Source organism: Crassostrea angulata, chromosome 3, assembly GCF_025612915.1.
Source record: "Crassostrea angulata isolate pt1a10 chromosome 3, ASM2561291v2, whole genome shotgun sequence".
Taxonomy (NCBI): Eukaryota; Metazoa; Mollusca; class Bivalvia; order Ostreida; family Ostreidae; genus Magallana; species Magallana angulata.
The window spans coordinates 42,186,452-42,201,967 of NC_069113.1; the positions used below are offsets into that span (position 1 = coordinate 42,186,452).

Here is a 15,516-nt window from a genome sequence, read left to right on the forward strand (position 1 = left end):
ACACTATAACTATCGCCAATGTTGAAACTTGTTCACTGGATATAGAATTCGGTATCCTTTATTTTACCTCTGGCATTGCTGTGTAATCAAAGGGTACCTGCAGTCCAATCAATTACTAGTACATATATTATCTGATTGATTTTACCTGAAGTATAACTAATAAGAAACTAGGCACATGTATTACACTGAACATTTGCTTTAATATGTTTCTTGTAATTTTGAGTTAAAGTGCATATTTTAAAATTAATGTTATGTTGTAAAGTTCGAATTTAATGGGTGGATGTAAATACAAAGTTTACATTGTCATGCTGTCAACCCAGTAAATTAAAAAGTTTAAAACATGACACTCAAGTACATTTTGGGCATGGAAGATGATCGCGAGGTGTGAAAACTTTCTAAACTAAATGTATCTTATGATGAGATAAGATCACTTAGCATTTGCGTTATACATAAGTATGCAAATATTTCATTACATATCGATTTATTCTACTTAAGAAACAAAAATACTCCAATTCAAAATTGATAAACAAATTTACTTTAAATGATCTCAATACAAAAAGTAAATAAGGCAGATTCATAAATTATCAAACAGGAAATAAGAGATATATGTAATCTAAAAGCATCGCATTAAAATAAAGGAAAGGTGAAAGCTAAAGTTCACAAGGTAAACAGGTTTGTCAATACCAATTTCGCTATTATATAGGGAGTGACATATTTTTTCCCTATACATCATGACAATGAATATCGTGAATGCGACTTCTTAAATTTGGCATATCTGATGAATTTGAATGAATAAACAACCTCCATTTGAATGAAAAATTATGAGATCATGTACATACTTGGTATATACATTGTAAAGACATGTTACTCGTATCTGTTGAATTAAGAGATATTCGTTACTGAAAGCATTGATAATACTTTATCCATAATTATAATTAAAGTAATTAAAAATGCCAATGTACCTTACAATGCACTAGTATCCTGCACAAACAGAAAACACAAACATCACCGATGGTGATTAATACATATGTACATATAATTATATATTTGATGGGTTTTTTTTCTCTCAAAACGTGATTGCCGGCTGGAGAAATACCTTAAGTTACTTAAAGTTCACCTAATTCCTCTAGTTCCTGTTGTGGTTTGGCAAGAAAGAATGATTTGTATTTACAATAGCTGTAGGACCTAAATACCCGGTATTTAAAAGACGACATAGAATTCTCACTTTATTGTTGCATGATAGGAAAACCAATCCAGTTTTAATTCAGTGAAATTCAAGAAAGATTGTTATTATAGCAATATGAGCTGCAATTTTCATGTTGAAATTTTTTTTTACGGAAATGTTATTTTCTACTAAAATGAAAAAAATATCATGGTTTTTAGATAATTTTTAGCCATATCTTTGTGTGAAAAGGCTGTTAAGAAGCCTTAATTGGAGCATAATTGAATTATTGTCATCCTATACAGAAATTGATTTGCTATATATTCCTTAGAAGAAAAATCTTTCCTTTGACAAAAAGTAATGATTTTTTCAAACTCATATTGCTTTTAAGCAAAGGTTTTAAGCTCCACAGAACTAAATTAATACACTTTGTCTGTTAAATGTAGATTTACATTTCATACTAATGTATGAATACATAGGCGTAAAATATACATCAATTTTAATTTAAAACTAGAGAATCAAACAAAATGACCCCTAAACATGCTACAAGTCAGTATGGCTCGTCTCTTTCATCCCAGATCTCTTGGTGCTATGACTTTGATCAGACGATGCAGAACCTTGGTATTGCACTCTCTTTCTGATCAGGAGATACACTCCGAGGTTGACAATTCCGCCCACGTTTGAGAATGTGGTCACAGTATGGTGAATGGCGGGAGGCACGCTACCTGGGTTTGCGAACACCCAGATTCCGAACAGAGCCATGGCCCACCACTGAAAGATGAACGCCAGAACAAACAACGACATGGCGCGGACTGCCGCGTGCTTCATTTTCGAACCAGATGACTGTTTTCCGAGAGACAATTTCAAGTGTTTTTCAATGGATCGGAGTTTTGCCCAAGTAATCACGTACAGTGTTGCATTTACAATCAGAATGACAGACAGGGGAAGTGTGGTTAGTAAAAATTGGGCCAATTCACCATTTACACCGTCGAAGAAACAACTGAAAATTATGCAAAAAATTGTCAACAATAAACAGGAATAATTCATGTAATCGCTTGATACTGTATTATCATTTTCAGACGAAATCAAAAGCTACATATATAAATCGTGTTAAATGATCAAAACTTACAATGAACCATTTGGACCAAACTGCTTGGCTGCTAGCGCAATCATGGATAAAAGGAAAGGAAATCCGAAGATCCACACAAGTAAACGCCAATCTCGTTTTCCGAATTTCAACTGTTTATTGAAAATCATCAGTGTAAAAGCGTTCACTGCAACGATGTTAACCATGAAGGTTTGAGCCATGATAAATTCCAGCAGCATGACTCCGTAGAACTGGCAAAGCGAGGCTGGGTAAACGTGACTTTTTGTTGTGGCAATGTGAAGATGATCCATACTATGCGCAACGTTAAAAGCGCCATCACAAATCGCCATGTACACAATGAATCTTTCGCTTTTGGTCCAGTCAAAGAAAGCACGTCTCGGAATTTTTCTGAAACTCAGCGTTATTGTCAGAATAGCCGAGATCAGACTCAGGAAGATGCATGTTAAGGCTGGAACATGCAGGGAGTAGAATCGCCCCGTGTCCAGACCGTACACTGGTAGATCGTACCCGTCCCTCAGATCGGGGGGACCGAGGGTAGAACTGGGGGTAAAATTGCTGGTAGAAGTTTGGCTTGTATTAGCGATGTCCAATTCCATCTTGATCAGTTGACGTCGAGGAAGAAAATTATCACTCAAACAGATACTTCCTTGCTTGATCTAGTTTTATTTTTAGATTTTAAACGTGATTTAACCTTATTTTACCTTAGGGTTGTAAAATTATAGATACACGGAAATTAAGATATTATTGTAGATATAAAAAAAATATTATTTTTGGATTGAGACATTTTCACACAAATCCATACAAATTATTTGATTTGATTTGAACATATTTTATTGTGTAAGTAACACAAAAGGATCGGAAACAAGTTCTTACAACTTACAAGTTCCTCTCCTAATGATAATACATACACTATATACAATTGTCATAGTACATGTAATATTACATGTTACTTATAGTTATTGACTTTATAATAATTAAATTCATGGACATACATTTACAAAGTAATTGCAAATATATAGTAGATAACGTTAATGTACAGTATAGAAAGCAAAAGCAAAAAGGAATTTAATTATTAAATCTTCCAGACTCATTAATGAACTTTTGAACTGCTGAAAAAATAAAGCAGTTTGTATTGTAAGACAAATTGTCACTACCCCAAAGAAGCAAATGTGAGTTAATTAAAATTGTTTCATCAAGCCTATTAAAAAGTAATTCAAAAAGATTGTTTCTTGCATTTACATAATTCTTGCATACAAAGAAAAAGTGATAAATATCCTCCTTTTGACCACAAATACAATTGGGTGATTCAATAATGTTTCTTCTATACAGATCATAATTCAAAATACAGTTGTGTCTCAACTTGGTATGTAAAATATTAATAGTGCGTTTCCCAAATGAAAAATATTTTGGAGGTTGAGGAATACTTTCAGTAATGTTTTTCTTGAATATGTTGAGAGACGTTGCTTCCCTAACTTCTAATTTGAGAGAATTCCATTTCCGAATGGTGTCAGGTACAAAAGATTTTTTGTAAAGTTCTAATCTGCTGATTGGAACACATACATGTATCTTAAAGTAAAGTACATTCTAAAAGGAACTAACGTAATTCTCAAAGTTCTAATATTTGTCTAAAAACCATTAAGTGTTCAACATTTTTGAGATACATGTACATATGTACATTGTGAGAACAATATATGTACTTTTGATTAAACCCATTAAATAAATTTTTGCGTGACAATTGCGCAATGAAGGTAGAATGAACAACTTGTAGCATTGACCTTGTCTTTGAATAGAAGTTGATTATTTCTTTAATGCTAACACGTACTGTATGTGTAATTGCGCCTGATGAAAAAAGTCATTTAAAGTAAATCTCAATCGGCCCTCTTTAAATCAAGGAGTTTCTATTTCCTGTATCACTGGTGCATTCCTTTTCTCGCTCGTGTTTTATTCTTTTCACGTAATAACAACAAACGTCAAGGTTATGAAATAAATAACAGGATTATGTAATAATATTTTCCAAATCTAACGTAGAGTGATATTTTAAGGGAAGTTCTGGCCAAAATAATTGTTCTCAACTTTAACTAGCAATTTACTGATCATGGATATTGAATATAAAATTTTGTTTCGGTTGTGAGAAGGAAATCGAAATTAAATAAAAGGATCTTAAATGATGACCAGTATTCAACTGGTGAGAAAAATATTGACTTGTTTTGATTTTTTTTAATGTGATAGAAAAAAAGATTTAAAAAATTCTGAACAAAAATTGATTTCAATAGCCGCCCTATAGAGAGGAAGTGCTTTGATATTGTTTATTTCATAAAAGTTATAAAATGCTTCGTGTTTCACCATTAGGAGTGTCTCAAAACGCACTTAAACTGTATATGATCACGTATATAACTACTGTATCAGTACATTTTCCTCTTCCTTGTTTCAAGTCCTACTCAAACCTTTTGGGAAACTTTTATCTTCTTTAGCTCTCTGTTATTTGTTGCACACATTTATAACTGATATTTCAATAAATCTGAATTTATATTGGTAAAACCATCCATAGGGTAAATCCCATAGACAAAAGGTCAAGAAGTACATACAGTTTATATAATATCTTCTTTGTTTCCTGTTTACAAACATAAACTTACACTTTGAATCTTTGATATGCGTATTATTCTTTTGTTAAAATCAAGAATTAGAAATCGATCGTAAGCTTTATTGGCCATGCTAATTTCATCAAAGACACCTTAAAGAAAGCGGAAAAGTTTATAATGTAAAAGTCGTGTTTTCCTGATGAATCCAAGGGAAAGGTAGCAATCACTTTACCCGGCAGCCCTATAAAACCACAGGGTCAATAGTGAAAGTTAAAAGCTTGAGTGGTTTGTTCGGACGGACAGTGTCAGGCCGCGAATCGTAACTGTTCCGTGTGTTTTAATACTTTTCGTGTTCACTTTGAATGCACGGAGTGAGTATAAACGGAGAAAACTGGAGAACCCCCCCCCCCCCCCCCCCAAAAAAAAATTGAAGGACAAAAATATCACATTTACACTCTTTTGTGATCTTGTACAGAGACGGGGATAGCCGTTGTTCATTTCCTTGTCACAATTGCTAATAATTACAACAAAAAATGACTCAAATGCATAGTCAAAATTCTCATTAGTTGTTGGTTTGTTGCAAAGTGTAATCGGTTCTGGAGGCACGTAGAAAGCTAATACGGATATTTATATGGGGTCCTTGAGAAATGAAAATTGTGTGAGGTGAAGTTAGAAGTCTCTTCTCTTCTGTACGCTCGATTAGTTTTAGTTTATTTCCTGAGTTTTACAAAATAAACATGCTCTGAAAAAAACCCTTGAAACTATGCAGAGGTAAAAGAACTTATAAAAGAAAAAAAACAATAATATTTTATTAGGTTTGTGACTGTCTGAAGAAATTTGTCGGGTTTGGTAACGTTTATGGACGTTAACGTTTTCGGTAGACTGTCAGTAACAATGGCCGAACCGTAAGCCAAATTTAGACCATGTTATATACATTTTTTGTACACACTCTCCATAAACGATGTAAATTTATAACATGTAGTTGTCATCATCGTTAACGACAATAGATTTTCACATTACCATATTCTGTGTAATAAGTGGAAATTTTTTCTATAGGTAAACATCTTTCATGTTTGTTTAAATAAATGCCTTCTAAGCTCTCTTAAAAAGAGAGATAATTCTTATAAAAATCAAAGCCGTAAGAATTTTTTAAAGACCTTCTGTATAACAAATGCCATTTTGTTCATGCAATCTCTTATATATATGTACATGTATAGTATGACCCCTCCAAAATCGAGCGTTCAGAGGAGTGTCTTTTAATAATTAACAATTTATAATTTTGACTCACTGACAGTTAAAAATTGTTAATTAGTAAAAGACAGGAGTCGTATGAAATTCCTCATAAAAAATGTATAGAATATCATTTAATATTTAATATTTAGAAATTAAAATCGTTAAAATCGTAGTATAGTCTGTAGTATTAGCACCCTGATGTATAATCAGGTTTTACACACCAATAAACCAATAAGTCCTCTTGAGGGGGAATTCAAACTTCAACTGATAAATCATTAAAATATTCTTTTTTACAAAATACTACATTGGTACAATTTATGATAATATAGAAACGTCATGGTTAAGGGAAGATTCTAACTGTTCAAAGATTGACCCCTGGAAGATTTATAACAACAAGGCCCTGTAATAATTAGAACGTTTTAGAGACACGTCGACTGTCTGCTACATTTAGGAAACCTTCAGAGTTTTATCCTGAACTCTCGAATTAGATACTATTTCAAGTTTTATTCATAACATTCCTGTTTTACAGAAATATGCAAAGCAGACTAATCTCTTCAGTTTATTAACATCAAATGGTGGTTTAAAAACATCTTTAGAATACGAGGTCATAGGTAAAAGCAATTTTGTTGAACCCTATTGTTACTTCACATAACGATGGGTTTTTTTTAAATTTAACCTCTATAGATACAATTTTCCTATAAGGAAATACATTCCTTTATATGACCCAATTATTGTTCCCCTGGATAGCGTTTAAACAAACTTGAAACATAAGAGGAAGTTAACTTTAGTAGCAAAATGTTTACTGATTTCAATTTTATTAGCCTTATTTACATGTTTTCTAAGGTAATATTTTGACACAAAAAGGATGTTGCAAACATTGAAAGTAAAGAAATAAGTTGGCACAAGTGTAGGATTCTACTAATATAGAAAAAAAAATCACATTGCATAATTAATCCCGACAACTGAAATATGAAGTCTTCTCAGCTGTATCACACGGGCTATATACGATATCTATTATAAAAGAAATCAAAACAAGACATTTTTGCCCCTCCGAGTTTTCTGACTTTTTCCATGATAGTTATTTCTTAAGAGTTGAAAACATTACGATTCCAATTTTTACGGAAAAAATAACGAAAAATCATATCCCTTCCACTGTATACATTGAAGACTTTTCTTCTTTTTATACACGAGTGGTGTTTTGAAAAGTGTCTATTTTCTATTAATTTTCATATTTCTAAAATAAATCATTATATGTTGTTTACATGAATTTGATTTAAGAAATATTCATGAAGTAAAGAGTCAAGTACACCATGGGTCTAGAGTTGCAGTGATGATTGGGGAACATGTCCTCAAGCATACTAGTATGTAGTCAATTCTTTTTTTACTGATTGAAAGACTGACATTTTAATGACAGAACCAAACAAAATATTCAGTTGGATGATATTTTTCTTTATAAAGTTCAAAAAGTTTAATTATCATTGTTAAAATAAATACGACTCTTAAAATAATATTTTCAATGTAAGAACCAGCTAGTCCATTTTTACATGTACATAAATAATTAGAACACGCACTACATGAAAAAAAAAATCAATGAAAAAATAATCAATCAAACGACGTAAAACATCATAGATATGAAAGAATGATCTTATCTATAAAAATGATTAAATAAATTGATAAATTAATTCTAATAAAGCATCAAATTGTCAAATTTTTTTGGGATGAAACATACCAATATCGGATATATTTTGCTAACATAACCATCTACATGCGTTCCAATACTTTTTAAATCAGCATATTTAAAATTACGAAGCGATTATATGACAAACATATGTATTTCTATGGTGTATCGTTTTAATAGAGTTTTTTTTTTTGACGTATTTTCTAAAATCAGAAAAAAAGTACATTAAATATTTTGTCAATATCTCTTATAATGTTTTGATGTCAAACAGTACATCATTTAAAAAAAAACAACCCCAAATCCTATTTTAACAACAAAAGCAACCAAAACAAACTATAACAGCAATCCATACTCGGTAATGACATCTATACTTATATATTAAAATAATAAACTCGAATTTTTGGGCTTTGATACCGAGAAATCGGAAGGGTACTTTCTTTTGTTTTATATATTTTTAACATCATTGGTACTTGAAGATTACCAATTTATTTTTATTTTTTTCTCAATCAAACTTCGCTAATTAATAATTAACAAAAATTCCTATTAAAAAATTCGGAAATCATCTGGATTTTTTGGATTTTACAATCTTGCGCATGCCCATTACATTCACGCTAGCAGGACCTCTGGTGAGAGAATGGCTTAATCACGGGAGGCTTTTTAGTTTATATTTCCACAATATCACATTTAAATGGACAAACTAAAAAAACGATATAACAAAAACGTGGTTTGTTATGAATAATCTGTTATTTTCAATGCAGCTTCATCAATTTTCTCCAAAATCGTTTCGGAGCGATTCTGCAAAATTTTGCTTCATTACGGGTATATTGGAGGCATTTTAACTGTGGTGAAGGCCTGTCCCGAGACACATTTAGATTATTCAACCAAGCTGAGTGTATTGAAATTAATAACATTATTGTAGACTTAAAGCTTGGATATGTAAATGTCAACAATACGGTGTGTCGGTGTATCTATTTCGTAAATGACCGATATCATATGCAATGTCAACCCGTGCACGCACGGGTCAAAGTCTAGTATATTATATGGCTTGAGGTCTACATGATAAAGGAATGGAATGGCTAAGAATAAATATAGCTGCTAATCTCTCATACAAATAAATGTATGCAGGTGTCACTACAGTCAGTATCAAATTTTACAATTATTCCTACCAATATTACGCAACCTCAGATACAGGTAATAAATTTAAAACGAACCTCTGTGAGAAATCCTCTTCTCATTTTTTTAAACAAAACTTCATTTACAATTAAGAAGCCAAAAAAAACAACAAACACGTGAATCCTGCGATGCACGAGACTTAATTTGTTGAGGTCGAAATTACATAATCTAGTCCAGACCTTTTCACTCATATCCAGATTAACACGCATGAAAAATTCAAATATGCTCTCATAATTACATAACTGGGACAGTCAGACATTTTACACGTTGTTTTTCATCTCATAAAAATCGGTCCCTGTCGCGGGCGGAAACGCCCCAAATTGAAAGGGGAATTCGGAAATTAAATTGTCTCAGCCTTGTTATGACGTGACCTTTCGGGGGAAAACACCTGCAGGAGTGATCACTGGACAATCCAAAGGTGAGGCAGGTTTTGGTATATTATGAACATATATCGCATTTGACTCCGTAGGCTTATCATCTTTATCAGTCATTTGTTAGTACAGCTAATTCATGATCAATTCGTTTGATTATTCGAAAAAATTTATGTCGGTCAGGAAAACCACTGGTGTCCGGTCAGATTAACTAGGTCAGTTGCATGGTTATCATTGAGGCGGTGTAAAGAGGAATAATGACACCCGTAGAATAATGACCGAGGTCATTTTCGACGTAGAATAATGACCCCCTAGTTGTAGAATTATTGGATTATTTTGAAAAAAAAGTCCAGGAGCTATTTTTTTTTCATGTTAAACATGGAAGAAATTCAATGCACACAAATTGAATAACGCGCGTTACTCAAGTAATATGCACATATCGCTGCAGTTATGAGGGTGTCTTCCCACCTAGCTCAAATTCTGAAATTTTGATTAATTTTTAATTAAAAAAAATATAACAGGCAATTTTTTAAGATAATGTTTTTGCATTAAAGTTTATTTTAAATACAATCACACTCAACAACGAACTCTGTTTAGCAATTATAACTTATTTGGAATATTATATACATGTAAATAAATATTTTAGCATGTAAGTTTTTGTTTTTGATTAATGATATTGCTGTTGGCATATTAGATAACATTAGATTATTGGCTGATGGTACATCTTTGTTTGCCATTGTTGATAATGACATATCACTACCCCTTCTATGTCTCTTTTTAAGGATCTTGAAAAAATAAACATTATATGGTTCAAATTTTGGGCTGTTGATTTTAAAAATGAAAAAAAAAACGATTAATGTTAATTTTATAAAAAAAATCAGAGGAATTATCACATCCTACAGCATACAATTTGGCTATAGTGGTTATGAAAATAAAAAAAATAAATGCTCATGTACATTTAGGAATACATTTTCAGGCTGATGGAATGTGGATTAATCATATAACAATTATACATGAAAAGGTCTGTAAGAGGCTGAATATACTTAGATTACTGAAACATGTCATAGACAGAAATTCCTTTATAAAAATGCATTTTGCCTTAATGCTTGAAAAGGTACAGGTAGAAGCTTCAGGAATTATTACTGGGCTTAGAGTTACTAGTATTTCGATCATCTAGATCATGTTTGTATGATGGACTGGACTGGAAACCTTTACATCTTACATGTATAAGATAGTTAATTGTTTAACATTTAATGAAATTTAATTACAATTACTTCGAGCATTAGTTCGATTGAAGTTTCATATGCCTATCTGTTAATAGGTAAATCATCTCAGTTAAAAGAGAAACAAAATAACTATGATCTAATTAAGCCATCAATTTCTGCGGTGTGTTGTTTATTTGAGCAATTGCTTAACAGGCCTATTAAATTCAATGTTCTATTTTTTTTTTTTAATTAATTTAATTTTTTTTAATTTTATCTATTCAATTAATAAATATTAACCCTTTCAATAATTGATAGAACTTAAACCTATTTTTTTAACACAGCAACTGAAATCCATGTTGTTAAGAGTATATCACTATATATCACAGATGATCTTTACACAGGTAGTTCACACCTAAAACAGACTATACCCAGTGCTCATCACAATTTTAGCTAGGTGGGAATAAGAATTTCATAATTTTAGCTACGTGGGAATTAACCGTTGTGAGACTGTATCTTTGCAAAAAAAAAAAAATAATAAAAAAAAAAAAAATAGGCGGTTATTAACAGAAATATGTCTCCCTAGTAGAAAGAATTTAACAGTGCTTTGAAATTTGAAACAAACGTTAAAAATAAATCCATCACTCATTTTTTCGTTGTGTAGCCGAATATCAATGATTTGTATAGTAGTTTATGGAAAATCCATGTGTCCAAAATGCATAGTCTTGTTTAGTAAACAACTTTTAATGAGAAAAAAATCCTTCTCGCTTAATTTGTTTGCAAACAGAAGGAACCAATACATTTGACAAAACATGACTCTCTGTGAAACTATTTATTATAGGGGAATCTTATTTTGACGCTGTTAGATTTTTGGTGTGCTTTTTATAGTAACATTGGCAATTTGTCTGCCTACAGCCAGGACACTGTATTCAGCAAAGATGTTTAACATGGCAGTAACTTTCTTTAAAACACGTTTAAAGCCGCAAGGGTAATTAGAATTGAATGAAAAAACCAACGAGTTTAATACTCAATTACAAACATAGTATCTAAGTGTCTAATGCATAGTTTTAATGTTTTAAAAGTTTAAAATTCATATATGAAATGCCCGAAACAACATATCAAGATCATAGGAGGGGATTTTCTTTGAATGTTCCGCCTAAATAACAATTTTCAGTAAGTCTTTAGATTTGTAAAGCTAACAATGCAGGTATTCTTACGTATATGACCTGGCGGTATTATTCGTTGATATCTATAATTAAATGTAGAGTTTCTTCGAACTACTACAAAACTGTCAACATTAATTTACTACTTGTAACTCAATATAACTGTTGATTAACTTTTCTATATTCTAGATGTGGCACTCACTTACGATCGTTGTCCGCTTGTGTCGTCTTTTTGTGTTTTCTATCCGCGCAACATTTATGATAATGTTCGGGAGATATATTCCCGCAATGGATCGAAATATCATGCAAGATTTCAGGGAAATAATGTTGGAATCTCATCTTGAAGAGAATGATTGGAAAGACACTGTGTACACATTTGTTCACCTTAAAGCAATGATAAGTGCACGTCTTTACGAGGTGTTCCGAGAGGCAGATCTGTACCAGGATGCCCCTAATGGTGACGTCATTAAACCTGATCTCTCTAAGACGCGTCTCCTCGAATATCAGAAAAAAGACCGACCGCTTGTTCTGAACTTTGGGAGTTGTACCTGACCACCGTTCATAAAGAAGCTTGAGCATTTCAAGGACTTGATTGCTCGCTTTGGTCACGTGGCTGACTTTTTAATCGTATATATAACTGAAGCACATCCTAGTGATGGCTGGAAGTTTAAAAATAATTTCGATATCGATAATCATAAAAGAATTCAGGATCGAATGAAAGCGGTCGAAACGATGAGAAAACAACAATCAAGTTGTGAGGTTGTTGCAGACGACATTTCCAATGATTTGAATTATAAGTATGGCGCTATGTATGAACGTCTGTTCATCGTTTTGAACGGAAAAGTTGTGTACCTGGGACAGAGAGGGCCACAGGGATATCATTTGGAGGAGGTGGAAGAGTGGCTGACCAAATACACGTCATAGTGTTATTGACGTTATAAAAAAGTCACAAAACACCTGGCGTAGCCAATTTGTTCAACTCCTATTGGTCATTCTGCAGAAAAAGAAATTGATAATGAAAATACGGGTGTTGCTAAAAAGCGGAACGGAAAACGGAACGGAAAGCGGAACGGAACGGAAAACGGAAAAGCTTATCTAATGTTATTTACTTGATAGATTTGTTAATCATGCTAAACACATATGCTTTATGTCATTTTTAATACATTTTTTTTTTTAAATTAGGAATACTGAATTATTTATTCAAGAATAATATTATTAACAGTACATGCATTGACCACTATATTGAATTCTGTCCCAAAATATCCTCGATTCCCACTTTGCTGAATAAGTCTATACCTAAGGGTTCAAGCGTTTCCTTTCAGAAGCATGAACAATTCTCATCATTCCTTCTTTAAAACGTCGATCCTCTCTAGCTCATCAGCTGGTTTCAAAACACGGATATAAATAAAGAAGTCTACAGGGTTTTGCATTTCAATAGACCCGGATGATAACGTTGAAAAGTTGTGCAAGGTCTTCTGAGTGACTTCCAAATGAAGAAAAGGTGTCAACATTTCCCATTATAAATCTCCGTAAGAAATCTGTTTTCGATCCTGTGAATTTTTCCGATTAAAATGATAATGTGTCAATGAAGTTTTCTTGGATATTTCTCGTTTCATCAATTTCAATTGCATCTTTAACAGGTATGTGTATTTTTTAAAAAACCATCCAAATGTGCTGCATGAATATTTTGAGATCGACAGACTATAGTCCCAACTTATAATCGGAAAATCAAACCAGGCAACGTATAGAGCTCTCTATTCGGATCATATGTATATATCTGCAGGAATGAACAACTGCCAAGTAATGCAAACGTTAACAAAATTGCATAGCTAAAAATACTAGTTTCACTAAGTACCAGATATTTTAATGTATTTTTATTTTGAATGTCGTCGCCGTACGGTCTTTTTTTTTCATCCTAATGATACTGTGTCGCCTGTATGATTTAAGATCGTATAGAACCCCCAAAATTCAGTGTTGATGTAACTATATATATATATATATATATATATATATATATATATATATATATATATATATATATATATATATATATATATACATGTACATCATATTTGAAATATAAAAATACTCATAAAACACATGAAACGCTTTTACTAAGTGCCTACGTTACGCTTATGCCAGCAATACCATACAAGAAAAATAAGTAAAAAGTTACAGCAAATTTACTCGTTTAAACATGTTAATATTTCACTACTCGTAAACATTTCGTACTCAACTAACGCCAATTGAATATAATGCTACATGTATATTTGATAGACACTTATAAGAATATCAATAAGACAGCCACATGTTGATAATCATTCATTAGATATGAATACATGATACAAAGTAAATCGTTCCTGGTCAGTCTATACCCTTTTAAAGCGATAAACGTGATATGATGTTTTCCGTTCCGTTCCGCTTTCCGTTCCGTTTTCCGTTCCGCGTTTTAGCAACACCCTGAAAATACAACATGACATGCACAGTTCAATTTTCTTCATAACAATTTTGAGTTTCCTCGTTATATTTGTGGCAAAGAAATAGGGGACATTAAACTCGTCAGCTTTAACCGTGTTATACGATTCATATATATCAGATGGATTTAACAAATTGTTTTGATGTATTGAAATGATCATCATGCACAAACGTTCTTTTTTTTTTTTTTTTTTTTTTTTTTCCTTATTATGATTTTTCCTTTAAAATCAAATACATGTATAAGCTATTTACAGAAATTATATGCGGACCCAGGTTTTTTTTTTGTTTTGTTTTTTTTCCCAATTATGATTTTTCCTTTAAAATCAAATACATGTATAAGCTATTTACGTAAATTATATGCGGACCCAGGATTTTGTTTTAGTAAAGATAGTGGGGGGGGGGGGGGTGGGGTGGGGGGGGTAAGTTAATTGTAGTTTTGTGTCCTTGGGATTTGAGGCGGGTGTTGAAAGACTAATTTTTGTAACTGTGTAAAGATAAGAATAAACTCACTCACATCCAACCCATCTCGATCAGTACTTGAAATGTAACGTTGGTTAACGTGAATTTTGAAAGGAGGATTCAGACATCAAATAAAATAACGTTGTTAATTTTTTTGGCATCATAACTAAAATTCTTGGGTTTTTTTTCCATGGCAGATTTTAATGACGGTCAATGTTATCGAAGTACGAGTAAAAGAATTTTATAATATAGTATCTACATACACCATAAAACAACAATTTTTCACAATTTTAAGGGGAAGAGGGAAGAAAATTTCAATCAATCAGACCAACATCAACATTTCTCTCTTTCTGCATTGTGTCCTCAACATCTAACCAATTTTTTATCTGCTGCTTCCATCATTTGATTTGGTATTTAAAACTTAGCCTTTTTGGTGCATACGAAACACTATCTGTTGACGATGAGGCTTGGTATTGGATTTTGTGTAAATGTTTAATACTTTTGGGATGATTTTTTAAGCAATATAATTATACGTTAAATACTTTGTGAAATTTTATCCAATGTGGCAATGTGCATTGTAACCATAGTTATCCAGTTATTTCGTCATTGATGACAGAGTTCATGAAATCGTCCTCTAAACTGTCACAAAGGAGGACCGATTGATTCTTGTTCTGTTATTCTTGAAGAGATTAAGAATGAGATGCACATCTTCACTCATAATAAACTTCTGTGTATTTGTCGCAGTTTTTATTAAAAAGTGTTATATATTGCTTATTTACCCTTTTTGCGCATTGCCAATCAAGCATGAAGTAAATTTATGAATGAGCTTTGTTTTGTCGTTGTTCCATGGAAATAAAAAAATGCATACGAAAACGCTCGTTTTTTTTTAGGGGGGGGGGGGGTTCGTATTCGT

The 15,516-nt window shown here is 32.2% G+C and overlaps 1 protein-coding gene and 1 pseudogene across 1 annotated transcript; one reads left to right on the forward strand and one right to left on the reverse strand.

Moving 5' to 3' along the window:
• Positions 1 to 1,213: 1,213 nt before the first annotated feature.
• LOC128177383 (medium-wave-sensitive opsin 1-like) lies at positions 1,214 to 2,905 on the reverse strand. The gene is made up of 2 exons (XM_052844076.1): positions 2,292 to 2,905; positions 1,214 to 2,162 (listed from the first exon to the last, which is right to left on the reverse strand). The coding sequence occupies exons 1-2, from the start codon at positions 2,864 to 2,866 to the stop codon at positions 1,706 to 1,708; spliced, it is 1,032 nt and encodes a 343-aa protein (XP_052700036.1). The 5' UTR covers positions 2,867 to 2,905; the 3' UTR covers positions 1,214 to 1,705.
• A 6,254-nt stretch (positions 2,906 to 9,159) lies between these two features.
• LOC128178778 (type I iodothyronine deiodinase-like) lies at positions 9,160 to 15,470 on the forward strand (annotated as a pseudogene).
• The last annotated feature ends 46 nt before the right edge of the window (positions 15,471 to 15,516 follow it).